At 45.5% G+C, this 27,203-nt stretch overlaps 1 protein-coding gene across 1 annotated transcript; it reads right to left on the bottom strand.

The window, feature by feature from the left end:
- Positions 1 to 137: 137 nt before the first annotated feature.
- On the bottom strand, positions 138 to 26,840 carry enpp1 (ectonucleotide pyrophosphatase/phosphodiesterase 1). The gene is made up of 23 exons (XM_076037588.1): positions 26,464 to 26,840; positions 22,425 to 22,500; positions 17,869 to 17,929; positions 16,937 to 17,034; positions 16,738 to 16,817; positions 15,691 to 15,810; positions 14,275 to 14,384; positions 14,120 to 14,185; positions 13,954 to 14,026; positions 12,927 to 13,035; positions 12,294 to 12,425; positions 12,148 to 12,179; positions 11,891 to 12,018; positions 10,470 to 10,539; positions 9,079 to 9,166; positions 8,246 to 8,430; positions 7,823 to 7,862; positions 7,024 to 7,184; positions 5,808 to 5,959; positions 4,420 to 4,481; positions 3,206 to 3,338; positions 2,153 to 2,297; positions 138 to 1,647 (listed from the first exon to the last, which is right to left on the bottom strand). The coding sequence occupies exons 1-23, from the start codon at positions 26,593 to 26,595 to the stop codon at positions 1,495 to 1,497; spliced, it is 2,406 nt and encodes an 801-aa protein (XP_075893703.1). The 5' UTR covers positions 26,596 to 26,840; the 3' UTR covers positions 138 to 1,494.
- Between the last annotated feature and the right edge of the window lie 363 nt (positions 26,841 to 27,203).

Here is a 27,203-nt window from a genome sequence, read left to right as displayed (position 1 = left end):
AACGGGTCACAAAGTCAGTGTGGGTGAAATTCTTTATGGGCATTCTTTTGTGAAAGCAGCCCTGGTTGTCTTATCAGATTAAAAAAGTACATAAAACTGAAGGCAAATAACCAAAAGAGACAACGGAGAAGGGTGAATCGGTTTGGTTTGTCTTATTCTTTTTTTTTTTTTTCTTCCACAGATGAATCAACCTTGACTTCACATTGAGAGTGAGCACACAAAAGACAACACAAACTGCTGAGGCAGCCAGAGGAAGGTGAAAAGGACAGAACCTATTACACAAAAATGACTTGCACAAAAATGATGTAAAAACAAACAAACAAACAAACAAACAACATCAAGAACACTACAACACAATAAAGACACTACAAATGACTGTGAAATGATCATAGACGGCAACTTGACCACAAATGAGAAATGAGCTGCGTTCACAGACCGACGAATGAAAACGATTAAAAAAAAAAAGAAAAAAAAAAGAGCTGATGATGCAGCTGAACAAAAACACGTGAGAGGAAACAGCAGAGAGACACAACATTGCACAAACTGGTGCGGGGGCGAGGGAGCAAACCGACTGCACGCACGCATGCATGCATGCACACACACACACTAAAATATCAACCCGACATTAAAAACATTTGGAGTGGGACAAAAATAAAACAACAGAGCCCTGGGAGCTCAATGAAAACATTTGGCGGATTAAACTCTTTGCCCCTTTTTCTTCTACTTCTTCTACTTCTTGTGTCGGGTGTCCATCTGGCTGTGGCAGTCGGCCCCTGCAGATGTGCAGCAGCTGTTCCCAGATTGTCGTGTGTTGCTTGCGAGAGGCTCCGGCCAGTAAAAACAGTTCCTCCAGCATCGCGCTCCTTGTCGTCGGGGCGTGCCCGACTTTCGATCGGAGGGCTGCGGACGTGACGCCATCTTTGGTTTTGGAGCTTTTGAGTCTCATTTTAGGATAAAAAAAACCAACAAAAAACTTTGATTGAAATTCCCCCCAAAAAAAACATGTACGAAAAAAACTGCATACAATCAGCGTGCAAATTACCCGTCAATATTCAGGGGGTGGGTCCCAAATTGGCAAAAAAGAAAATTGTGAAAAATATTCTTATATTAGGCAGGACTTGAAGACGTTTGAGTGACCGTGAGTGATAATAAATTGTTTTGGTAGCTTTTTGTAAAAAATACAAGACCCCCTTAAAATTTTGCTTTGAAGCTTTCAGGGGGTCTGATGGGATTAATCAGGGTCTCCGACCCCCTTGCACCCTTTTGTATTTCGCACACTGCATACGCCGCACTTGCGTATTGAATCATTACGCAGAACATCTTTGGAATTCAAAAAAATCTTTCTACAAAAAAAAAAAAAAAAAAAAAAAAATGGATGGAATTTCTTTAGCTGAAGTATGAACACAGGCACTTTGTCGGCCACCCTGAAGACAGAGGAGCCAAACGCGGCTTCCCCTGCGACGTCGACGCCTCCTGGAGCGACGCCAGGCGCTCTCAGGGAGTCTGTAGCAGCGTCTTGAGCTGCAGCGTCTCTTGCACCGACAGCCTGTCGTGGTAGAAGCTCAGCCCCGTCAGGAGCTCCACGTCCCGGACTCGCGCCGCATGCAGGTGGAGCCAGTCCTCCACCCACGTCAGGTCCGACCCGTCCTGTAGTTTAGCGGGGAGAGACAAGTGAGTAAATTTGCATCTGTAGCTAGCTATGTTTACACACTCGCTATGTTTTAATCAGAATAAATCATTTGGGCTTGCGCTGAGTTGCCTAGTTTTCCGGAAATAGTAGTAGAAGAAGATGTATTTCTACTGTACTGTGCTTGTAAACAACTACCCGCCATGTTTTCTGCTTGCCGAAAAACGACCGGCTGCCGCAAGGGCGGAAACGCGTCAAGCTAACGTAGCACACACGCGCGGTGGAGATCATTTTACACCAAACCAGGAAGACAGGATCCGAATAACGATCGGAATAAACCACCTCTCTCTTTCGGAACGAAATCTCTTTCCGAATGGACCGGATTGGAATCGGAATCGTCCGACTGACGTGTTTAGGTGAAGCATTTTTAATCTGATTGGGCCTTTAATCCGATTATTAGTGTACATGTAAACATAGCTTAGGTCATATTTTCCAATAGAAGAAAGGAGTGGCAGGGTGACTTACTGAGCAGCTCTCGGTGTGGTCCGGTCGGTGGGGCAGGATGAAGGATTTGGACACCAGGGGGCCCTCACACTGGACCGGGCCGAGGGCGCGGTTCCCACAACTGGTCAGGATCACGTAGAAATGGGTTGGAACGGGGGCCTCGTTTCTGAGAGAACAAACCGATGCCAAATGTCACAAAAAAACGTGATGCAGAATCGACTTGAACAATGTTTACTTCTCAAGGACGTCCGTCTATTGAGAATGAGAAAAACTCCGTCCATCCTTTGCTCATTTCGCCTGCACCACTTTTTCACTTTTTCGTGTTTTTTTTTTTTTTTTAGTCCCCTTCCAAACATGTGGAAGCGCCACAAAGCATCCGCTTCAGTGGTTAGCCAACGCTGCGCGTTTTAAGTGGAGACCGCAACCCACAGCGCTGTTTCCGTGAGCGGAGGGGGAAAAAAAAAAAAGATCTGACAACGGGTATAAAACGCTCGGAATAGGAAAAGACACTCGTCTCCAGAGGAAAAAAACGAAATGTTCAAAGGTTTCGAAGCAGACGTTGGCAAACTGAGGCCCGGGGGGGCCGTAAGCGGCCCGTGAAGCTTTTAAATCCGGGCGGCCGAACTTCAACGAATGATATTAATGGTAAGCAAGTCATAAAAGTGATGTATTTCATCATTTTTTTCAGTGCTTTAAGAGTCATTTTAGTAAAGAGCTAAATATCGAGGGTTCATTTTCAACTGACATTAAAGCCCATGTTTCTTACATATCCCATCATATATGTTTCTCTCCTATGAGGTGGGTCACCAAAACACTCCATCCAGCACATTTTAGAATCCATTGTGGCCACCCCTCGTCAAAAGGCTTTAGATCTTCATTATTAATAATGCGAGAGAAATAGAACAGGAACTATGTTTTGCAACAAAGTTGTACAATGTTACAAATAAAAAAATCGAAATGGTCTGCAGTCAATCTTGAATTACAAAGACAAACACAGCATTAAGTTTTGAGGAAAAAAAAAACCCCAACAAAACAAAAACAGATGAAGTGTTGCTGCGGCTGCTGCTGAATCACCCTGAGACCGACGCCAGCGGGTCCACGTTTCCGTCAGAGTCCTCGTCGAACACGGGGCCGCTCATGACGTTCACCCCGTTCAGCTGCTGAGAGTACGCAGGGAGCAGCACGTCGTGGACGTGGGTCCAAACACCTGCGGAGACGCAAACAGGCACAGTTAAAATAAATAAATAAATAAATAAATAAATAAATGAATGAATAAAAAAATCCACAGCACAACTAATAGAATTAGCTATTATGACTATGGATTAAAAGGGAAGGGGGGAGTCTAGTGAGACATTGATTGTTAAATATTCACGACTGTGCAACTTTACGCTACTCTTTCACATGTAACTGAATTTGTCACTGTGTAGTCAATGTATGTGACCTTGTCAGGGCGTGGGGGTAAAAAGAGGAAGGGGAAAAAAAAAGATATACGTATATGTACAATATGTTTACAAGCACTATATTTGATCTGTTTTGAAATAAAAAAAAAAAGGTTCCAAAATATAACAATGAATTAAACAAACAAATAAAACATCGGCCAGACCTAAAACCACTTTGCAGAAGCAGATGTGGTCTCAATCTATTTATGCACCAAACAACAGAACGAGGAAGAAAGGTTGGAGGCTCTTTTAATGTACTGTGAAGTGCATTGAGGTGTATTTAAGACACGCTCAGTGAGTGAGTGCTGCGACCCGACTGATTTGCGTCCCCTCATGCAGATCTGCCGCCAGGGGGCAGCATTTCATGGCTAATCATTTTACAAGGTTTAACTAACGGCAGATGCGGGGAGGAGTGAAGGGGAAGGGGAGGAGGGAGGTGGGGAAGGGGAGAGGGAGGTGGGGGAGGGGAGAGGGGGCTCCTCCGCCGCTGAGACCTCATCCCAGAGAGTTTCCACTGACACGCTGGGTGGCCAGCCACTTTTTTTTTATTTTATTTTATTTTTTTTAGCCCGGCCAAACTTTTCATCGGCTTAAATCGCAGGCAACAAGTTTCGGCAGAAGCGGGCGGCAGACGCCCACGTGCAGAAGCCGTGGGAATTCCTCTGAGATTAAAGAGCTCTTTGTCACTCTGCCCGAGCTGAATGAATTACACCGCGTCTCGTGATGTCACTCAGAGTGGAGACTTTTTTTTTTCTTTTGATTCGGCGTCCGATGAGTCAGACAGAGAGTCAGACGCTCGACTGGCAGAACATAGTGACAGCTCTCCGGCAACACATCACTGTTGCTTACTCTTGAACGCAGGGAACATGGGAGCCATGTTGCTGGTGAGCAGGGAATCGGCTGGCCGTCCGCTGCCGCCGCCGCCGCCGGCCAGGTCTGCAGGGGAGAGGGAAGAGACAAAGAGTTGGTCAGAAAACTGGATCTTCGTTTCCTGTTTTTCAAGCAGATGAGTGCGAGTTGAGATCTGGAGAAAAAAATAAAAATAAATGATACATGCTTCTTTTTAGGGGGAAGTGTTGGGGGTACCTTTAAAATCTCTTCTCGCCTGCCATGATTAATAATCCCAAAAACTCTGGAAAACAACAGACTTAGCCCTCTGTTTACTGCATCCCGCAAACTTAAGAGAAGAATGCTGTTGTTTATCCCACATTGGGGAAATTTGCCTAGTTAAAGTAGCGCATACAATGCAAGAGGGAACATTACAAAGAAATAAACACATTATATATGTATATATATATATACATATATATATATATGTATATGTATATGTATGTATATTTATACACAAATTATTTACATATCTGAATAAGTGCTAAAAAATAAGTGTTCCTTCCTTGTCAAAACTGACAAGGAAGGAACATGGGACAAAGACAAGGTGGACCAGAGAGGGATGAGGTATCAGCGTCCTGCGCAGTGCTGTTGTAGTAACTACTGGTTACTCCTCAAAAGTAATCTAATTACTACTTTAACTACTTTGTTTCATTAGTGATCAATTACTAATTACTTCCTTGTTTTGGTGCGTCGTCGCATATCAATGACGTAGCATGCACGGCTGCATCATCAATCTGCGACTGTTGTTTTCGGTTGTTTTTCTAAATTTCAGACATTTTTATCTCGCTAAATATTTCGGAAAAGTGAAGGAATCGTTACTTGACAAAGTAATTATGATACAGTTGCCGGTTTTGCCACAGTAATCCCGTTACATTACTTAGTTGCAAAAAGCAGTTTGATTACATTAGCGGATTACTTAGCAGTCGATTTCTCGCCAACACTGGTCCTGTGTGACATCACAAAGGGCCGCTGGTCGAAAGCGTTGCATTTCAGAAAAGGACGAACTTTCATCATTCCTGAGGAGACGAGTTCACCGACGGGACAGACAACAGACAGAGACTGCAACCCAAAAACCACAGACTGAGCGCTGCTAGCACGGGTGTCTCCTCACGCAATCCTGCGTATAATTAGATGACAGGAAATCTATAGCGTGGAACTTGGTTCTGTGTGTGTGTGTGTGTGTGAGTGAGGTTTGCAGTGCTCCTGACCAAATGTATGTGTCTGTATTTGTACATGAGAATGTGGTTCGCAAAGCCGCCAACTTGAATTCAACACCCGCCGGGGGATGGCCTGTGTTGATCCCCTCACACACACACACACACACACACACACACACACAGACACACACACACAAATACTCACTGGGTGGGTGCAGCAGGCCGTAGGACAGAGCGGGGTCGTCCCTGTAGCGCGCACACAGCTGGCTGTCGGCCGGCGGGACGCGCACATCAGCACGAACGCACGCCTCCACGTCCGGGGTCAGGGGTCGAACTGCGGTCTGAGAGGGAGGATCAGTCAGCGGTGGCAGCCCCCAGTGGGGCCCCGCCGGGGAGAAGACTTCTTTAGGTTTTTGTGGTCCCTCGTTTGAAAAGCCTCACTTGGCAAATGTGTAATAACGAAATCGTCACGTCAACGTGGCGTTTTGAGCTAAACGCTAAAGACAGAATGCTCAATTCGAGAGGCTGAAATGGGAATCTGCAACGCTAAGGATGTTAAAAAGAGTCAGACATTAAGTTTTGGAACCCAAGACCTCAAAAAGTTGGGCTACTCCTGTGGATACTGTCCTTCAGGGGAATGTTCATTAGAATCTTAATTAACTATCTGTAACTATCTATATCTATATCTGTATCTATGTATATCTATATATATGTATATATCTATGTATATACATACATGCATATATATATATATATACGCTCTCTCTATATATATATATACCTATAAATATGTATATATGTTCGTATATATGTATGTATATATATATATATATATATATATATATATATATATATATATATATATATATATATATATATATATACACATATATATATATATGTATATATACACACACACACACACACACACACACACATATATATTTATATATAGATACACACACTTATCTACATATAGTAAGCTTTGGTTCAGCAGCTTCCCGTCACACTTTCCTACAGATGAATAGATTTTTCGAGCAGGCAGCTGGAAGCCTGTTAAGGCCTGTTGACAGGCTGTGAAATTGAGGATTACAGTGGCTGTATACAGTGAGTGGGTGCCAAATTAAACTGTATGCAACCCCGGGACGCGCATTTAAATAATATAAAACAGAGCCACCTGGGCAAAGCCAAAGCAAACAGAGAGGTACAGTGGGGAATGGTACTCAGCCAGCAGCGCTACAGTGTAAACTCTCAACCTGAGGAGTGATGGCTGCTGGGGGAAGAGCTCCAGACACTGAGAAAGCTCACACGAGGCGCTGCCAAGCCGCAAACCACGGGATAAATAGAGCGAGGACAGGTCTCGGTGTTTGGAGAGATAAGTGGGCGCTCGGAGCGGCGGGCTCACCAGAGGCTGGACGGTGTACGACACCCAGAGGGGCATGAGGCGGTCGCGGCTGTAGCCGGCGACGTAGTCCGGCTGGTGGAGGAGGCAAAAGGAGGCGCCCGATTGGAGGACGCTCGGCGTGCCGAAGGGCTGGTGGAGGCGACGCACGCTGGGTTTGACGCCTGGCAGGGGGAAAACACGTTAACGGTGCAGGAAAGTCCAGATGGAAACATTTTAAAGGGCCAGTGTGGAAGATTTGGTGGCATCTAGTGGTCAGGATGTGTACTGCAAAGAATTAATAATATTTTGATTTTTGATTTTTTTTAAAAGTGTTTTTCAACCACTGTGACGCGAAACACTAGTGTACCGTGAGAAAATGTCAGGTTTTTTTGGTTCAAATTCATCTTCATTTCAGTCTGTTGAGCCGGGTTGGAAAAAGTTACCACTTTTCTCCAGCAGAGGGCAAAATGTTTTTATTCAACTCCGACTTTGTGAACGTTCCGTTCATAATCATAATCATTCAACTGTTTTACTGGTGTTTCAAAAGCAGACAAAAAAATCGAGAAAATCTTCAATATCGTGGAATCGCAATTCAAATCGAATCGAATCGGCATCCAAAAAAAAAATTGTAGAAGAATCGAATCGTGAGGGAAGCAGATTGTCCCAGCCCTAGCTGATTTGCTCGAAGTGCAAAAAAAATATGTAAGGTAATATGTGAGGCCCTTTTTCAAACTGAAAGCACAACTTTTCTTCCACTTGATTCCAACAAATGCCACACGCGACATTTACAATGAAAAAATAAAATAAAAATGAAACTCACTGGAATTGGTTTGCAAAAGTTGTCTGTTAAGGTCTGCCTCCTAAAAAAGAAATTACTGTTAGTTTCATTTAAAAAAAACATTCAACCCACCAATGAACCATATCATATAATGAAAGAAATATATAGCAGGACTCTGATAGGACGTCAACATGACTTTGTTTGAAACCTGGCAAAGACTCAGCCAACAGCGCAGCTAACAGTCCCGAAAGTTCAAAAAAGGTTAAGGACAGGAAAAATGCTCCATGAAACTCACACACACAGTTGTAACCATAACAAAAACACAACACAATCAGAGTTCTGGCCCAATTTTGTACACGCGCTGTAAAACAGAACGACCGACGCCAACAGGCTCTCCCTGTTACACAACTATGCATCCTGAAACCAGAGCACGCGCAACCTCTCAACCTGTCAGCGGCCACGCACAATGTCTTGGGTTTGGGAGCTGCAGGAGCACTGCAGGTCGTCGGCCGGGACGGGGTCGGACGCCTCACACGGGGTCTCGTGAGACAGCTGCGCCGGGTGCACCGGCGTGTGGGCGGGGCTCTTCAGGAGGTGGTTCAGACTGCCGTGAGTGCCGTTGTTGGGAGCCGGACGGATACCCAGGAGGTCTGGAGAAGAAGAAGAAGAAGAAGAAGAAGAAGAAGAAGAAGAAGAAGAAGAAGAGAGTTTGAAGTCACTCAGGGTATTCATTTTCCGGAATTATATTTTAAGCCCAAAAAACCCCACAAAAAATGAAATATTTTCTTATAATTAAGTTTAGGGTTAATATTTTGAAAACACTGTAAAGGAATTTTACATACAGGCTGTTTGAAACTTAAAGAGGTTGCTGAAAGACATGACAATAAGGATTAGCATTGCGCCTCCTAGCGTCACAAATATCTGAGTACGGTAGAATTGAAAAACAATTTTCTGAAAAAATCGGATTTCATGTGATTTGTGACTGTTCACACTACAAAAGAGCAATCCGGTGTCAATCTGGATTGGCTAAAAATCGCATTTCGGCCAGCAGTCTGAACGAGGCTGAAACTGGACCTGACGTGGCCTGATCACTTTGAAGGAACCTTTCATTTCTAAGCACAATGTTGGAATTCTACATCCACTTTTTCAGCTTCAACCCTGGTTCTGAATCACTCCTAAACCCAGAGTGAATCCTGCTTGAAGCGTTTCATTCGCAATCGCTTTTGAAGCTTTAAAGCTCGTCAGTTCACTCAAGAGTTGGTAAAATCTTTGAATTAGAACGCAAACAAACGTCTTACCGCACATCAGGTTGTAGACTTCGATGTTCTCGAAGGGAGGCACCTCAGTGCTGTACTTGAAGCCCGGACCGTAGCCGATGAAGATGGCCTGGAGAAAGAGGCCCGCAGCCGTAAAATTGTTTGTTTAGGAGAGGTGAAACTGTAATTGCAGTCAATTGTGCAAACACGTTTACAGTTCCCTGGATGGAGCCTCTGCAGGTTAGGGGATCTGAAGCAGCAAGAGTCAGGTGGGAATTGGGCCTATTTTCACTTAAACAGTTCAACCCTCTCTGCTCTCTTCTTTGCTCTGTGTAGGCCGGGGTAATCGTCGACTGGGGCAATTATACCAATTTAAATTCCAGTCCAAACCGCGTCCCGAAACAGGCACGGATGCAATGTGGAGGAGCCAATCAGGAGCAAACAATAAAAACGGCTGCTTTCGGAGAGGAATGACTTTGGGATGACTTTGACTGCTCTGATTTTTTTTTTTTTTTAAAAACAGCTCCAGTCAGTAGCTGAAGAAGAAGAAGAAAAAGAGTTCTTCAATCTGCCAGCTGATAACATAAGTTTGATAGGTGTAAAACTGGCTGAATGATGCAGACAGACTAAAATGTTTTTTTTGACTATGAGGTATTTGCCCTTGCTGAATATTTAGAGGAAGTCTGGGCCAAGAGACCAAAAAGTGCATTTAGGTGAGACATAAAGTCTGTTGTTCTTTTAGTTTATTTACTCCTTTATTTATGTTTTAACCTAAGATGAATTGTGGCGTCGTCTCTAGCAAACTTTGCAAGTGTCTCTGACATTAGAAAAAAAAACCACACTGAGGGTTTAAAACCTCACTGTGGAATCCACATTTTACAGAAATCCCGCTCATTATTTTACAGCCAAACTTTCCTCAGCAGTGTTTTCCAACTTTTTAAAGGTTCGCCGAGCTAAAATTAGCCCGACCCTTTCGAAAGGGGGGAAACAAAAAGAAAAAAAAAAAGATGACTATTAAGCAAAAACATGTAATTAAAAGCAGCGTCCCGGCAGTTTAGGACTCAGGCGTCGCAGCAGCAGCAGCAGCAGCAGCAGCGGCGGTGGCTTCAGCAGACCGAAGAGGCAGGATTATATGATTCAGCAATCTGGGCTGTTTGTTGTGGCCTCGGCAGCGAGGACCAACTGTGGTCTGCCGGGCGCCGCATAATCCCCCGAAACTGATTAGGTCAACTTTGGCAAGCTGGAAGAGTTCAGATGTGAAAACACTTGAGGACGCGGCTGCGTTCCATTCCGATTTTCCCAAAAGGACACTTTGAAAACTGGGGGTTCCCATTTTGCTCGACGTGATAAGGAATTGCTAGCCAGGTGCTGAGCCTCCTTGTTTTTGGTGTCTTGGAAACATGCGTACTAGAAATTCCGCCCCTCCCACTGACCTGCATGTTGCCGAAGAGGTTATCCGAGCCGTGGAACCCCCCGCTGCAGTACTTCATCTCTGAACGGGCTCTGCGGGGACAGAATGCGGGCGGGTTATTTGAGGAGGCGGAACGGAGGCGAGGACAAGCGAGCGAGTCGTGCGTGGAGAAAGTCGGCGTAATCTCAGTCCACCCCGCCGCTGCGAAATGAAGACGGGAACGCCCGTCACCGGCGGGGGGACCCGCTACTGAACTGTTCAGGCTTGAGGGAATGTGATGTAATAATGTTCCGAAATCAAGTTTGTGTCTGTTTCAAGGGGCTGGCAAACAACGTGACCCTGGAATTTTGCACCATGTGTAATGAAACAAAACAGAACAAAAAAATAAACAAAAAATAAAAAAAATAAAATAAAATAAAATACAATGAAAAAGTATGAAAAGGTCCAGTGTGTAAAATTTGGATTGATTACTCCATAAAAGTAGTTCAACTACTGATTACTCATTTAAAAAGTAATCTGATTACTTCTTTAACTACTTTTTTGATTTAGTATTGGCAAAAGCTTAACAGCCTGACAGTGGCCCTGAATAATAATAATGAAAATATAATAATAATAACATAGTAATAATATAATAATAACACATTTTATTTTTAGAGCGCTTTAGTCTACAAAGTCTACAAAGGCGCTTTACGTAAAAGAACAGATCTAAAAAAGTTAAAACAGAATAACACAGAATAAAACCACAGTTAAGCGACAGAGATTACACAGAGCCCAGCAGCGGGCTTCCTTTAACAATTATACACACTGGAATGATTTTAATCAACGCAAAGACATCTGGCCCAGTAAAACAAGCATGTGAAAAAAAACAGAGAATGGAAAGCACCCCTGTCCCAGTCGTTTACACAGGAAATTACAAAAAACCATTCTCTTATCTTACGCACACAAAAAAGTGTAAATACAGACAGAAGATTATCTAACTTTGACTCTTTGGACTCTAAATTTCAATTCTAATTCGGTTGGTCCTGTGAACCTGTGGGGACATTTGATGTCCCTGGAAGTCATCTGAGGTCAATCAGCCCATTCAGGGTGTTTGGAAAAAGCAGCAATTGATCAAATGTGTCTGTCTGCTGCGTCCAAGCGACCAATCTAAACTAACGTGTAGCCTCCGCAGCAGCAGGACTTCCCGTCCTGTATTTCTTCCTTATCTGGAGCCGTGGAAAGCTGGAAGCTGTTGCTTCTTGGTTCTGTTCCAGCTGAAAGGAATCTCATTAATTACTGAATCGAGCGAAATCTGAGAATCGAGGTCTGCTTTGTGCGGCGCGAAGCAGTTCCTCGGAATTCTTTTTTTGAAACAACCAAACAGTTTCCGAGGGAGCTGAAAACTGACTTCTCTCCAACCGGCCAATCGGCAGGCTCGACGCACGCAGCGGAGGAGGCACTTACAGCGCGGCCTGCCAGCCCTCCTTCATGTAGAGGTGGCCTCTCTCGATGCGCGGGTTGTTGGCGAAGTGCAGCCGCTTGGGCAGGTGCTCTGTGAGGTAGGGCCTCATTGGCTGGTCGGGAGTCCTGCACTTCAGCGGGGAAGAAGGGGGAGGAGAGAAGAGTGAGACGGTTTGACGTGAGGCCGAGCGAGCGAGCGGATGATTTGTTCTCCCCTCTTGTGAACACAACCAAAGTCACGGTTGGAATGCCTCGCATACCGACAGGGTCTTGACCAGGCCGGCGTAGTCGACTGAGGAGAGGAGCACGCAAAAACAACGTCAGTGTTTAAACGGGTTTGGGGGGCGGGGGGGCGGGGCGTTAGGGGCGGCGGCAAGGGGGTGGAGTAGTGGAGGAGGGGGCTCACAGGAGAGGAACTGGTCCGGGAGGCTGGTGGGCCGGATGCGAGCGGCGGGGCCGGCGATGATGGAGAAGGCGCCCGTGCTGTTCAGGTAGTTGGACACGAAGACGCCTCTCTCGCACGAAGCCTCCTCCATGCCTGCCAGGGAGGAGGAGGTGGAGGTGGAGGTGGAGGAGGAGGAGGAGGAGGAGATGTCGGTTTGTGGGTTTAGCTTTTATGAAAAGTTGTCGTAAAATAATTTGCATGGAGGCGAGGCGTATATAAGCAGTAAGCTTCTGCCTCAGCCCGTTCAGTCAAAGAAAGATGTATGTTCGGTTGATCTAAAACCATCCGTGACTGCATTGAAATGACTGCATAAGATTCAATTCAATTCAATTTAATCAAAACGAAAATCTAAAAAAATTAAATTCACTTCAAAGTTAATAAAAATACACGTATGTATATATATATATATACATAGTAGTGTAACGGGATTACTCTGGCAAAACTGGTAATTACTCCATATATATATATATATATATATATACATATATATATGTATATATACGAGTATGAGTAGAGTACTCAACCCCGGTATCTATATCCGGCCACATCACTGAGCTATCGTGGAATGCTCTGGATGGTGCTTGCTGTTCTCACCGTGATCTGACAGGATGATGATGTTGGTGCAGTGCAGGAGGTTCCTCTCGATCAGCCCGTCCATCAGCCGCCCCAGAAGCTCGTCCACTCTCTCCAAGGCCTGGATAACCTGCATACAATGCAATGGCGTTCACATCGAGGCAGGACGCAGACGTGGACGGACACCTACAACGCGACGGGATGGTTCAACTGCTGATTACTGATTACTCCTTTGTTTCATAAGTAATCAATTGCTAATTACTGTAGTTAAAAAAAGATCAAGTAGCAGTTGAGAACGTCTTGTTTCCTGCACACAACGTACAACCAACCACGATATTCTTTCATTTTGTACGAGATGAACTCAAAACAACGTTTGTATTTCCAGCTATCAAACGCAATCGCTGTTTGTTCTTCTGCCCGCGCCATGCTTGTTTTGGTGCCTCGTCGCACATCAATGACGTTGCGCGCACGGCTGCATCGTCAGTCCGCGACGTCGTAGTTTTCGGTTGTTTTTCTAAATTTCAGACATTTTGTCGATAATACGACATTTGTAGCTTGCAAAACATTTCAGGAAAGCAACGTAATCGTTACTTGACAAAGACACTGTGACGTAATTACCAGTTTTGCCAGAGTAATCCCGTTACACTACTCCGTTACTTTTAGTAACTACAGTTTAATTACAGTAGTGGATTACTTAGTAATAGATTACTCGGCCAACACTGTAAGACAGCAAATTCATAATAAAATGCATCACTGTTTTACATCCGCTTGTGTATCAGAAATGTTTTAAATCAGTGTAAATAAAAGAGAGGAAAACCATTGGACAAAGCCTGCCTCAGTGTTCTTCCTCTTTGTTCACTGTTGATCACACACACGTGCGCACACACACTTTGTGTGGCCCAGCCACCCAGGGGGTTTTTAAAGCAGTTTTTTTTATTTTTTTTAAAAGGGAAATTTCTGGAAAAACAACCTTTTGTTAACAGGGAACCCTTTGTTCCTGCCCCGTCTGACCTAACGTTCTCTATTTCAAGTTTAGCCGCCGGCTGACCTGCTGGCTCGCCGGCCCGTAGCGGTGTCCCGATGAGTCCGGCTCGTCCAGGTACAGCGTGTAAAAGGCGGGTCTGAGGTGTTGAAAAGAGAACAGGCGAGCGCGTGAGGTGAGAGAGAGCGTGCACCTCGGACACCCACAACGGAGACGCGAGGCGCGGCTTCACCTTTGATCCTGAGGTAAACTGAGCCACTCGAACACCGTCGACAGTCGCTCCTCGAAGTCGATGCCCCTGTGCGGCGGGAGGGTCGGCGTTTTCATCAAAAACACAGCGACGTCGCAGGAAAAATTCAACGCAACGGGAAGGAAACGGAAACTCACTTGTTGTACAACTTGTAGAAGTCTGGGAAGCTGCCGTTGATGGCCACGTCCGAGCCGGGCCAGAAGAAGGTGGCCGTTTTTTGTTTGTGCCGCATAGCGGTCAGCCAGATCTGATAGGGAATGAGAAAAGAAAGAGAGATCAGCGAGGAATGAAGGAGAGGGGAAATGAGGGGACATTAAATAAAGACGCACTAGGAAGAAATAAGTCGTAGAGAAACTTGTTGTCCGATCGTTTACTTAATGAGTCAGAAAGTCAGTGAGATTAAATCCTTGTTTTCCTGCTCAAGCAGGCAGCATTACACATTGTCACAATGATGGACACGCACAATACATATGCCGCAATACAAAATAACAAAAAATGAAAAAGACATCATACACATACATGTATATATATTGCGGATACAATGGTACAGTTTTCCCACGGTTTGGTATGCATCACGGTTTTTGGGCCACAGTAACGGTTTTGATATCCTAAAACAAAATTGCACTGGCTATGCTATTCTATACTATAGTATAGGAGGTGGTCTAGGCCTTGAAATGCAAAATAATAGAATTTTACACATGCAATTCAAACCGCGATTAATCGCAGTTAACTATGAAGATCCTGCGATTAATCACAATTTAAAAAATTAATCACAATCACAAACATATATATATGTATACATATATATATATGTATATATATATATATATATATATATATATATATATATATATATACATATATATATGTACACACATCACACATTTATATACATGCTGTTTAAAATATCAGACTAAAGTCAGCAAACAAAAATGGGGGAGGGGCTGCGAGCAGCATCTGTGTTTCTAATTAATTCAACCACTAAAACCCACTTCATCACGGGAGCAGTCGCCAGACGCACCGAGTCCATTAGGATAAAAGTGTAATCCCTCGGCGTACGTCAAGTGTAAAATCAATACCCACCGCCGCGGTTTATTAACGAGGCGGCTGCGTGAGCCCCCGGCAGTCGCACCGATAATGGCGCCGTCGCGTCATCGCAGAAGAATCCCCCCCCCCCCCGAGCAGATGATTCATTATGTTTCTCAACGGCGCAGCTCAAGAATGACTTTTACGAGAGTGGCGTCGCTTAAGAAGACAACCGCAACTGTGTGTGTGTGTGTGTGTGTGTGTGTGTGTTGGGGAGATCGTGGGGGGGGGGGGGGGGGGGGGCAAGTCGACCTCACAGCCGTTCAGCATGACGATCACCCACGATTGCAGCGAGAACCGTGGGAATCGAGTCGAGTCGCATGAAACCTCTGTGAAACTCACAAACGAAATGATGCCCCAGTGTGATCAGAAGTTCTAACCCGCGTGACTCAGCTGTCTGAAAGCCGCTCTCCCGCGAGGCCCTGTTTTCACTCGCACTATAGACGTACAGTCTGGAGTTTACTTACAGGCTCTCCCAGGTACCAGCTGGGGTTGAATTTCTGATCCGACTTCAAGGAGAAGAAGGTGTTCTTGGTCACGTCGTACATCTTGTTGTCCACAATGCCGTGCGACTCGGGGTAAAGGCCCTGAACGCAAAGAAACAGGCAAGAAATTAGACGTCGCTTCACTGCAGTTTCTTAGAAATCCAGGATGTGCGGCTCCAGACAGAAACCGAAAAGGCGCTCTTCGATGCACGGCAGACCAAAGCTAAAGAAATCCGACTTCCATCGTAACCTTTTTTTAATCGGCCGACTGCTTATGCTTCTCTTTTTAGGTTCCTGTCAGTTCAAATCTTTATTTTAATGTTACTCATCCCAACTTTTGGTGACCTTGATCAGGTCCTTTGCAAATGAACTTAATCCCAGGCTTTCCTTTACAGACTTTATTTATAGATGTATCATTATTTCATGCATTTTTAACCCCGTTTCTGTGGTGTCGCCGCTCGTGGCTATAGGCTGTGAGCACGGTGGTAATGGCTCTAATTGTTCATAGTATATCTATATCTCTCCAATTCTGTCTGTGTGTATCTTAAATGCTGCAGCTAAAATGCAATTTCCTCATTGTGGGACAATAAACATTCTCCTTCTTCTTCTCCAACCTAAGTTTAATTTCCTGCTTTATCTTGTATGCTGTGGTGTTTTTATTCATTGTCTCATGGTCTTGTCAATTTGAGCTTTAACGTTAATGTGTTTCAATGTTTTGCTTTGTGTTGATTTTACATGGTCTCTCTTCTTTTAAAGCATTTGACATTGTTTTTAATGTAAAGCACTCTTGAGTTACATGTTGTCTGAAATGTGCTATGCAAATAAACTTAACTTGCCTTACCTCAATGGTCGATGACCTATCACGTCTCTATACTGACAGTGCTTTTAACCACTGTGAAGCACTTAAAAAAAATGTTCATTCATCTGCATTATTATTATTATCGTTACTATGTGTAGACATGTCTCAGGGGCGGTGGGGGGTCAAACCGGGTGGCCTGACGGAACGGTCGCGGGTCCGAGGACACTCACAGTCACGATGCTGTAGTGGTTGGGGAAGGTCTTGGTGGGGTAGACGGGCCTCATGTGCGACGCGGCCGTCCCGGCTTTCCCTGCAGGGCGGCGGCGGCGACACGGCTCGGTCAGACAGCGGGATGAACAGGAGTAGCGGCAGTAGGACGTAGCAGTAGGTAGGTAGGTAGGAGGAGAGGACCATGCGTCTGTGACTCACGCAGCTTGCTGATGACGGGGAGGTGGCTGGCGTGGTCCTTCAGGTACGCCGCCCGGAAGCCGTCCAGGGACACCAGGATGAGGGGGGGCCTGGAGAAACTGGGCAGGGGGCGGCGAGAGGAAGGCAAAGAGTTGTCTGGGTTGTTTTTTTGTTTTTTTTTAGCTATTTTATTGTTTGCAGTGAATATTATAAGCAGATGGAAGAAGGAGGGAGGACTAGAAAAGTTATTCGTAACTTCTTCCAATCCCTTTCGAACGCGAGGTTCATTTACAAAGTGACTTCAGGCAGAAGTCAGTCATTGTTTTCATAATTATTATTTGTTTGTGTTTGCTTTTTTTGAATTGTCTAATCTGCCTCAATTCTATTTTATTACTTCAACATGTTTAATAAATTCCTAACTAGCTAACTAACTAACTCTAAACCGGTTGGTGAAGGGGAACTAAAGTGAGGTGCAGCTGTGATGCAGCTTTTTTTTTCTTCCTCTTTCTTCAACGACACACATCTCACGTGAGAGGAAATAATAACCCAAGTCATCATTTTACAAAACTTGTCTGCGGACAACATCATGTTGGTTTTTTTTGTAAAGGTCTGGCTCATTCATTTTTTTTTTTAACCAAACACAGAACCACATCTGAGGCCCCGGTTTTTGTAAGCTTTTTTTTTCACCGTTGCCAGGGCAAACAAACACACACACAACACCCCCCCGCCCCCCAGTGTGTGGCTCATTGCTCATTAGCCTGCGAAGCTACACATTTTCCGCTTAGCAAGTGATTTTCCAGAAGCGGGTCATGTGCTTGGCTCGTTGAGTCCATTGGAGGAGTTTGTCAAAGCGACCTTTCCACTGATCCATGCGGTGACACTTTGCCACCTTTCACTTCCCGCCTGAGACGCTGCTGCGCGCCGGCCGTGCGAAGAGAGCGTGTCTGATTTACCCCGGTGGACACTTTGGCTGTTGGATTTCCTCGTCGGCTTGCCGCAGCCAGCGTTCTGCTCCTGGGGGGGAAAAGAAAAGCGGGCGGAATAAATGACCGGAGCACACGGTGTGACTTCAAGGTCCAGTGTGTAAGAATTTGGCTCGATTTTTTTATAGTGGTAAAAGCTTAACATACTGTCTACAAATACATTAACACAATTGTATACTCACAGTACAACAAAAGTAATTTGGTTTTCATACCCATTGAACGGCTCTTATTTATATATGAGAATATACCACACGCCCAAACTCCAGACTCCATTCATTTCAATGAAGTTGCTCACCCAGCGCAAACACCAACAAAGTTTTTGACTTCTGCATTAATGGGCCCATAGTGATCTAGATGGCCAATCAGAACGATTCTGGAGAACGTCATTTACAGACACGTCAGGACGCAGCCAATCGGAACGAGCTGAGACACACCAACAAGTACGATGTTGTGACGTTGACGACTAAAAGACCATAACTGAAAAATCTACAATAGAAAGATTTGCTATGAATCGCGTTTCAGGTCACAGTCATCTCGTCAGCTGTTTTAAAGACGTTTAGTTTTGTATTGTGATCAATGGGAAAAATCCTTTTTGGGCCCATCTGATTTTTTTTTTGCTGCAGTACCTTGAATGGCCACTAGGGAAAAAAAAATTGGCGCACCGTCATATTGCCAGTCCAATATCCAGTTCTTATAATTTATCCATGGAATTTACAGAGAGCAAAGTTCTTGCTCCCAGTTAGCTGCCATCTTGCGCCGCTATAATTGTAAGGAAGCCTGGTGTGGACAATCCTGTTTGCCTGACAGCGCGTTTCGTATTTTAGGGTGAACGCGTGAGTCCTCAAATAAACCAATGAAGAAGAAGGCGGACGAGGTGACCACTTGAGGTGGCTGTTTCTTCTCAAAATCTCCAAATACAGTATTACACATTTAACAACTCATCGCATGAACTGCCGCTTTTCTTGGCAGGTGTCACCCCGTTGCGTGCAGGTGTCCTTCATGGCCCAAAACAGCGAAAGTTAAACTTCTTGGCTAATCTAATCTGTTTCTGAGCAAAAAAAAGGAAGCGAAAGTGCAGAAACAATACCCAAGTGATCACAGTGAGCCCTAGGGTTTCCTGTCCCACCCGACTGGCTGGTAGAGGTAGAGTGAAAAAGCTGTGAAGCGTGGAGCTACAAAGCCTCAAACGTTGTGTTGAGCTCGGTCACACCCAACAAAAACAAAAAAAAAAAACAAAAAATGGAAAAAGCATCTGCATTTAAAAACAGCTTTTCTGAAATCGGTGAGATGACATTTTGATGACGCAACCTGAACTTCAAACACGAGATCTAGCTCCTCTGACACGTTGATGGAAGTGCCGGACAACTGGAGGTAAACGTTGTCATATTCCCCACTAAAATAGCTGTGAACTGCTCCAGCTTTGTATGAGCTGATTCCTGCTGAGCCGATGATGTGCAGTTTCTTTTTTTTTTTTTTAATGGGAAACAGCTGGCAGCAACATCTGGAAGTGAGGGTCTGCTGCGAGAGGGAACGATAGGTGAGTGGCGATACAAGCCAAAAGCAGTTGCACAAAACGTCGGGATCAGTTTCAACTGGGGAATAGGGCGCCTTTAGAAAACAGGACGTGATAACCTGTCCGGAGGGGCGTTCACTCGCTCGCTGCAGCTTTATTTCCGACAAGCAAGACGAAAGCCTGAGAAAGCGAAGGGAAATGGATATTTATCGACGAACATGAGCCGTCTGCTTCCAGCCCCCATTGACAGCGAACACTGACACTCTTGTTGTAGTTTCCACGTGTTACTAGGCAGACAAAAACAAAGCTGCTGCGAGACGGTCTGAGAGGAGGGCGGACACACAGCTGGACGGGGGAACAACCTCAGTTCCGGGAAAGGGCAGAACGATGGGATGACGTCAGGGACTGAGCGACTTTTATTTGATTGATGAAGCGCTTAGTCAAGAGGCATCTCAAAGCGCAAACAAAAGGGAAACCAACAGATCCCTCCTGGCCTAGCATGAAGCTACAGAGGCATGGGAAAAAAAAACAGTCCGCAGTGGGCAGAAACCTCGACTAATAGGATTGGACCCAAGTTTTTCATCTGCAGATGTTTGGTAAAGAAAAAACAACAAGGTTTAATTCTTCTTGGTTTTTTTTGGACACCAACAGAAAGTCCAAAAAAAACAACACTCGTCTGTTTTCTCCAGACGAGTGGTTCTCAACTGGTGGAGTCTCAGGAACCACATTTCTTTCCTTTCCGAATGTATTCCACAAAAATAAAAAGCCCTAGCCCACTTCTTACCACGTCTGGGACACAAATCATTGAGATTATCATTGAGCTTCGCAACCCACTTTTGGGCCGCGACCCACCAGTTGAGAAACGCCGCTGCATACCATTTGGGAATTCTTCGGTCCTGGGACACTTCCAAGTGCGAAGCGACGGTGAAAATCCAGGAAGGCCAAAGCTTTTCACCGTCTTTCCCGGCACGTCTGTCAAAATGTGAGGCGGACTGGACGCTCGACAAAGCAGGTCTTAGCGGGGGGGTGCGAACTGCCCGGCTCCCAGCCCGGCTCCCTCTGGAGGCGAGGCGGTGCGGTCTTCCTGGAGCCGCGCCGCGCCGCGGCAGAGGGCTGTAATTCATGGGGGGGGGGAGGGGAACCCGCTCTCGGCTTTCATACTACGAGCTGCGAGCCTCTATAAAAAGGTCCGGATTTTATGATGAAGTCTTCTGATGTCTTGCCAAAGGAGCTGTGCCGGGTGGGACGGTGGAGGTGGAGTCGGGGGAGGAGCCTCGAGAAAAGTTTTTGCGTGCTGTTAGCTTGGCGCGTCGCGCGAAAAGGGGTGGGGGGGGTGGGGGGCAAAAGCACCCCGCCCTGGGCTCGGGGACGCTCAGCCGCGGTCGCCGCACCGCCGGTTCTGAAAAACGCCCGAGGGGTATTTTCACTCGGCGGTCTGCAGACAAAGAGGGCAGTGATGGCGGCTGCCCGCGTCCGCGACTGCGGGAAAAACATGCCAACCCCGGGGTGAACATTCCAGCGTGGCCTCAATGTGTCTTCGTGACGTGTTTGTTTGGCAACGGTGAGTTGAGAAAAGGAGGGGGGGGGGGGGGGGTTTGGCTCGCACGAGCTCGACAGGCGACGTACGTATACGCCGCGTCCGGCAGGCGTTCGCCGGGCGGACGTCTCTCGAAATGCGGCAACCTGAGACCTGAGAGGGTTATTTCCGTCGGTCGCGGATGAAGAATCTCCATTCAGCCAGCAGCTCAAACCTGCGAGAGGCCGCTCTTCCAAAACAAGCGTGTCACGCGGCTCTTTTCCCAGTTATTCCCAGAAACATAAATAAATGCAGTCGAACAAAAAACCCATTGAGTGAGTCGCGCTTTTTTTTTTTTTTTTTTTTTAACGTGATGACATAAGAGTTTTCCTGCTGCTGAATTAGGAAAAAGACGAAATGTGTTTTTGTATTTCTCACGTATAATGATTTTTTTTTGGCCATCAGAGTCGGCTGTGTCGCATTTCGGAACGTGAGCCGTGACGCAAAAGCTGTCAAATTCGGAGGAACATTCGTCGCACTTCAGGCAGACGACACTGAAGCTAATTTCACTTCATAACTTGAATATTGCCGTTGCCCTCGGGGATCTATTTTCATTAAGTTACCAAACTATTCCTATTTGCACATTTTCTTCGTGAGAACGAACACATTCCATTCAGCCACCAGCTCAAAGAGAGGGTATCCTTCCAAAATGAGTGTGTCGCGCAGCCCTTTTCATAGTTATCCCGAGGGACCCAGAAATATAAGTCCAATCCAACTAAAAAAAAACAAAAAAAACCCTTCCGAGTCATTTTTTTATTGTGATGACATAAGTGAGTGTTGCTGTTGCTTAACCCACTACAGGAAAAACTCAACTCAACTTTTTTTTACCCCCTTCAGAGTGGAGTGTGTCACATTTGGAAACGTGATGCAAAAACTTTAGGCAGAAGACACTGCGAAGCTAATTTCACTTCATTACTTGAATATTGGTGTTGCCCTCAGAGGAACTCCAACTCAATTTTGACTAAACACTCGCTTAAAAAAATCGACTCCCGTAAAAGGTTATCCATCTATTCTTGCTGCAACTATGCACATTTTTATTCGTTTTAGAATGAACGCACTAAACAGGAGCTGCGTTGGTTCCCTGCGCCGCTTGCTAGCAAACTTAAATGCATTTTTTTAAAGCTAACATTTGCTGCACTGTTGCCGTTCGTTCCTGCACTTTTCAGTTACACTTGTCAGTTGCAAAATCACCAAGTCATCTCGTGTGTTTCATCGTGCTGGTGCTTATTTACGTAGGAAATGAAAACGTGTGCTTGGAACGGGTGCAATAAAATGATCCCTTTTTTTTTTTTTTTTAAAGAAGAGAGAGACTCCTTTTTTGGGAAGCAAACTACAGTGTATATACATATACAGTATATAGTGGACGTCAACCAAGCCGGTGAGATCTTGAACCTGTTTTAACAAATCAATGCTGGATAATGATTAACGGTGACCGACCTTTCGCATCGTTGCCGTTCCTCAGAGACAATGCCACAGCCAGGATGATAATCAGCAGGCACATCAGCAGCAGCAACTGGAGGGCAGGGGAACAATTAGCAATAATGTTTTTGTTGATCTCAGAGAAGATAACAGTTCACAAGTCAAACACAGCTGTCAGCTATAAAAGGCACATTTAACCCCAGGCGGGGGAGATGAGGGTTTTTTGGGAAGAATAGGGGAAAAAAAAAAACAGCCCTGGAAGATAAAGGCAGGATTCTTGAATGCACGGTCCAGTAAATCAGTTCTTTTGTGACATCACGAAGGGTGCTGACATCTCAGCGACACTTTCCAAACACGCCTTCCAAGCGTTTCATGAGCAGGTTGAAGGAGGTTTAGTTGAAAAATGAGGAAAAATAAAAAATGCGGGACCTTTAAATTATAGTCAAAGACTGTGTATTTAGCAGCCCACACTGACGACTGAGTGTTTCGGGGTGTGAGCAAAAATGCTAACGGGCTACTCGGTGATTCTGAGAATGCACGAGCACATAAGCACTTCCATGTATAGCTCAACAGCACGCCGCTGCGAGCGTAAGATTTATGTAATTCTGAGGCCTAAACGCTAGTCAGGAAGACGGTACGAGGTCTGCTAGCTAGCTGCTTGTGTTCCGAGTCCTGCCCATCCAACCCCTAAACACATCTATCATCTGGAACACGCCGTTTCCAACCGCCCAAATACCGGCCCCGGTGCTCTGTAATTGAAAAATCAAAGGCGGGTGGAGGCCAGACTGCTTTCCCAGTAGCCGTGCGCGGCCCGTGCCTGCAGCTTTTCCTATCTGTTTGCAATTAGCGGGGCGTTTCGCAGAAGTCTGGAGCAGTGCGCCGAGAGAAAGAAAAAAAAGTGTGCCGTTCTGCTCTCTTATCATCTAATAACCTCCCAGGACAGGCCATAACCAGACCCCACTGAGGTTACAAGAAATAGACAGAAAGTTGACCACTGATGGAGGTCGCTCAGCCCTTTGTGCAAAGAAGGCAAATGTCCCTTTTTTTCCCCTTCAAATCATCTCGGCTTCTCTCGGCAAACTGGGGCCCATCGTGATTGTCACTCATCACATGACAAGACGTTACTCACGATGAATAACAGATCATGTGCCAATGTCTTTCCCAATCCTCGCTCACTGTGCTTCAGTGGGAGTTTATGTCTGACTGTCTAAAATTGATCCATTCTCAAATCCCGCTTCTTCCCGAGGTCAGGGTCACGGGGGTCCGCTGGAGATGGTCCAATGTCTCATCTCATCGTATCTTTTCTTCTCATTACGTCCAGATTGCATTGATCTTCAGCCTCCTGCCCATCCATCTTGGCAACCTCCAGCGGAAAACATTTTCAGACTGTGGTCTACGTCCAATCAGCTTCCTTTTAGGTGTGGCAACACCAATAGGTCACTGGAGTGTCCGTCAAGGTCCAAATAGAAGAAGGAGAAGAAGAAGGAGAAGAAGGAGAAGAAGGAGAAGAAGAAGGAGGAGAAGAAGGAGAAGAAGAAAAGAAAGATGGTTTAGGATAGATAGATACATTATTCATCCGCACAGGGAAATTCTAGAAGAAGAAGAAGAAGAAGAAAACGAGAGGGATGAGAACTAAAAGGACGCATGAGGTTAAAAGGTTTCTTGATGCCAAGAGTTGATGAAAGCACGGCAAAAGGCACAGTTTAGCCACAGCACGGTGAAGTCATCAGTAATGACATCCTGCACACCAACAAAGAAGCATTGAGCTTCAGCTACGTGGCACAACGAGTTGCTCAGAAAACAACAAGTAAACCAAAAGTAGCCGACCTGATTAAACGCCATAGATCACAAGTACAATCCTGCCACCAGTTTCAATGTATCAATTCGCCTCTCCAAACGCCTGCTGTGGTCTCCCTTCCAGACAGACGTGCGAGGCGAGGCCAAAGGATTGAACAAACTCCCCTCCTGCCAGCTTCCAGAACGGGCAAATATAACAAAAATGATGCTATTTTTAACGCTCAAAACAAGCAAACATGTCCGTGTTCTGGTTGAATAGCGGGACTTGAGCAAATAAGACAAAATCCAAATCAGGTTTGGGCTGCTATTGTTGTTTTTCTACATGCTGGAGTACTTTGGAAACCGTGAAGGGCCATTTGTGTGCTGTCACCTCAGGATTGTGGGAGTCATCAGCCACAAGTAACCAACTTAGACACATTGACACACACACACACACACACTGGGATTCCTAGACAGAAATATGCCACTGTTTGTGTGTGTGTGTGTGTGTGTGTGTGTGTGTCGTCTGGCTATGTGTGTCCTTATTTTCCTCTGGCTACAGGTGAGCGACTGGGGGAGGGGGGAGCCGTGGCCTCTGCGGAAAGAAAGACGAAACCGACCCGACCCAGTTGCGTCTCCATTGTCAACACTTGGGGAGGTTGTGATTTGGGCTGCGGGGGTGAAATTAAAACGCAAGCCAGCCAGACACACAAAGAGACTCGGAAGCCCACGCGGTCTGAAAAACTAATGAGTGACCTGGACGTGTGAATGAGTGTTTTTCACGTAGGTCTCAGAAAACCACTGACACAGCAGCGTGTACCAGCATGAGCCACGATGTGGACTGATGTGACAACACGGGGCATATTTTTGGTAGCGCCGACCCTAAAAATATCCATTTTATTTTCATTCCCTTTCCCTCAAAATCCCACATAACTCTGACCATAACCATAAAAAAAGCAGCACTGTAAGCACTCAATGGGATTTTATTGAAGTCCCATGTTTGTGGCAGTTGATCTAAAAATAAAAGAAAAAAGTAAATTGAACAGAACTAAAAGACGAGGCTTGAAAAACAAATCGCCATTGCGACGTTTAGGAGATTCCAATCCAAGGTTAGATCAAGCAATCAATTGAAGAACCAATGGTAAAGGTTTGACAAGACAGCAGCCACTCTGCAGCAGTGTTGTTGGGATTACTCTGTAAAAATGTAATCCAACTGCTGATTACTCCTTAATAAAGTAATCTAATTACTTCTTTAACTACTTTGTTTCATAAGTAATCAATTACTGATTACTAATTGCTACTGGTGCCTTTTGCACACCCCATACTGTTAGAAGATTAAGTTGGAAGATTTCAGAAAAGAAAGAAAGTCGTTACTTGAAAAAGTAACTATGATATAATTGCCAGTTTTGCCACAGTAATCTAGTTACATTACTCCATTACTCAAAAAGTAGTTTAATTACAGTAGTGGATTCCTTAGTAATAGATTACTTGCCAACACTGCTCTTCAGTAGCCTTCAGTTAACCCTCTGTGTCCACCGACACCTTCATTCATCTCCATGCCGGCCGCTGATCCCATGAACTTCATCAACCGATGCAAATCACTGATTTTGCTATTTCCAGGCCTTGAAAGATTACACTTTACACTCTGGGTCAACCCCTCACTGGTTTCACTGCAGCGGCAGCAGCGCTCCATCGCGCCCTCTTAGCCCCCCTCAACAAAACAGCTGCACCTTATAAGAACTTGGTCCCTTGAGTTAAAACTACCCTTGAAGTTTCACAAGCATTGATCACTGGTGGATGACTGGCAGGCCACACACTAGGACACAGTCTCTGCTTCACACCAGAGTCCCTTTGTTCCCCCCCCCCCAACTGGTTTCTCTCTTGACAGCACTGACCTCCTGAGGACCGAGCTCAGTCAGCGTGCACACACTTCTAGTGTGAGTGCTGCTGCTGCCAGTATATGTAATTATAGTCCAAATAAAGAAAGATAGGATAAATTCCGATTGTTTTTTTGTTGTTGTTTTTGGGGGGAGGTATGCAAGTGATGGGGACCTGATTTGCCATCAGTTTTGATGGTGACAGACACTTGTGTTTTATCAGAGTTTCTATGTGGGCTTGCATTCAGAAGTCCTAGAATCATGTGCAAAAAATACAAACAATAATAATAATTTAAAAAAAAATTCTCCGAGTAGCTACTGGCTCAGATGAAACTTCTCAGACAAAAGGACGTAGGTGGTCTTTTTTTTAGAAAGAATGAAAAAGAAAAGAAAGAGAAGCTCACTCCGATCACAATTTTCCGCTTCTTCCTCTTGTTTCCACCCTCCGTGTTGATCCGCTGACTCTCCACCTCCGGCGCCGCGAACAAAGTCGCCGCCTGCTCCGCCGCGCGCTCGTCCCCTTTGGGTGCCTCCATGCTGCTGCAGCCGCTGCCACCGCCGAGCGCCTCTGACTCCTAGCGTTGTGTCTCCCGGCCGGGGCGGACTGTGGAGGGCGGGCGGTCCGGGCTGAGCGAGGCGGAGTATGGAGCCATAACGGGCAGGAAATAAATCATCTGGCTGCGACCTGCTGCTGGAGCGCCGCCTCGTTTCTCGCTCTTCTGATTCACGGCGTGATTAAAAAAACAAACAAAAAAAACAGTGGAACTTCGTGTCGAAGTCAGCCGAGTGAGTCGCTCACTTCCCTCACTTCGCTCACTTCGCTTAAATTAAAATTAATCAAAAATGTTTTAGTCTGGAAGTTCATAAAACTATTTGTGCAACTTGGAGGGGCGACAGGAAGTGGCTCGACGTTTTCCGAGAGCTGCTCAACCGCCGGCTACTTGAGTACTGCCTCCATCTGCTGGTCACACCGGGGTACTACTTGGACTAAATCCATCCGTCCATTTTCAATACCTTCTCCGTCCCACACTCAGGGTTGCCGGACGGGGACTGCTAGCGAGAGCTTATCCTAGCTGTCTCAGGGCGAAGGCAGGCGAAACCCTTAACAAGTCGCCAGTTCATCGTCAAAAGACGAACAACCATT

Source organism: Nelusetta ayraudi, unplaced genomic scaffold (assembly GCF_046127955.1).
Source record: "Nelusetta ayraudi isolate G7.1 ecotype Tasmania unplaced genomic scaffold, CSIRO-AGI_Nayr_v1 ptg000052l, whole genome shotgun sequence".
In the NCBI taxonomy this organism is placed as follows: Eukaryota; Metazoa; Chordata; class Actinopteri; order Tetraodontiformes; family Monacanthidae; genus Nelusetta; species Nelusetta ayraudi.
This window is presented reverse-complemented; position numbering and strand designations above follow the sequence as displayed.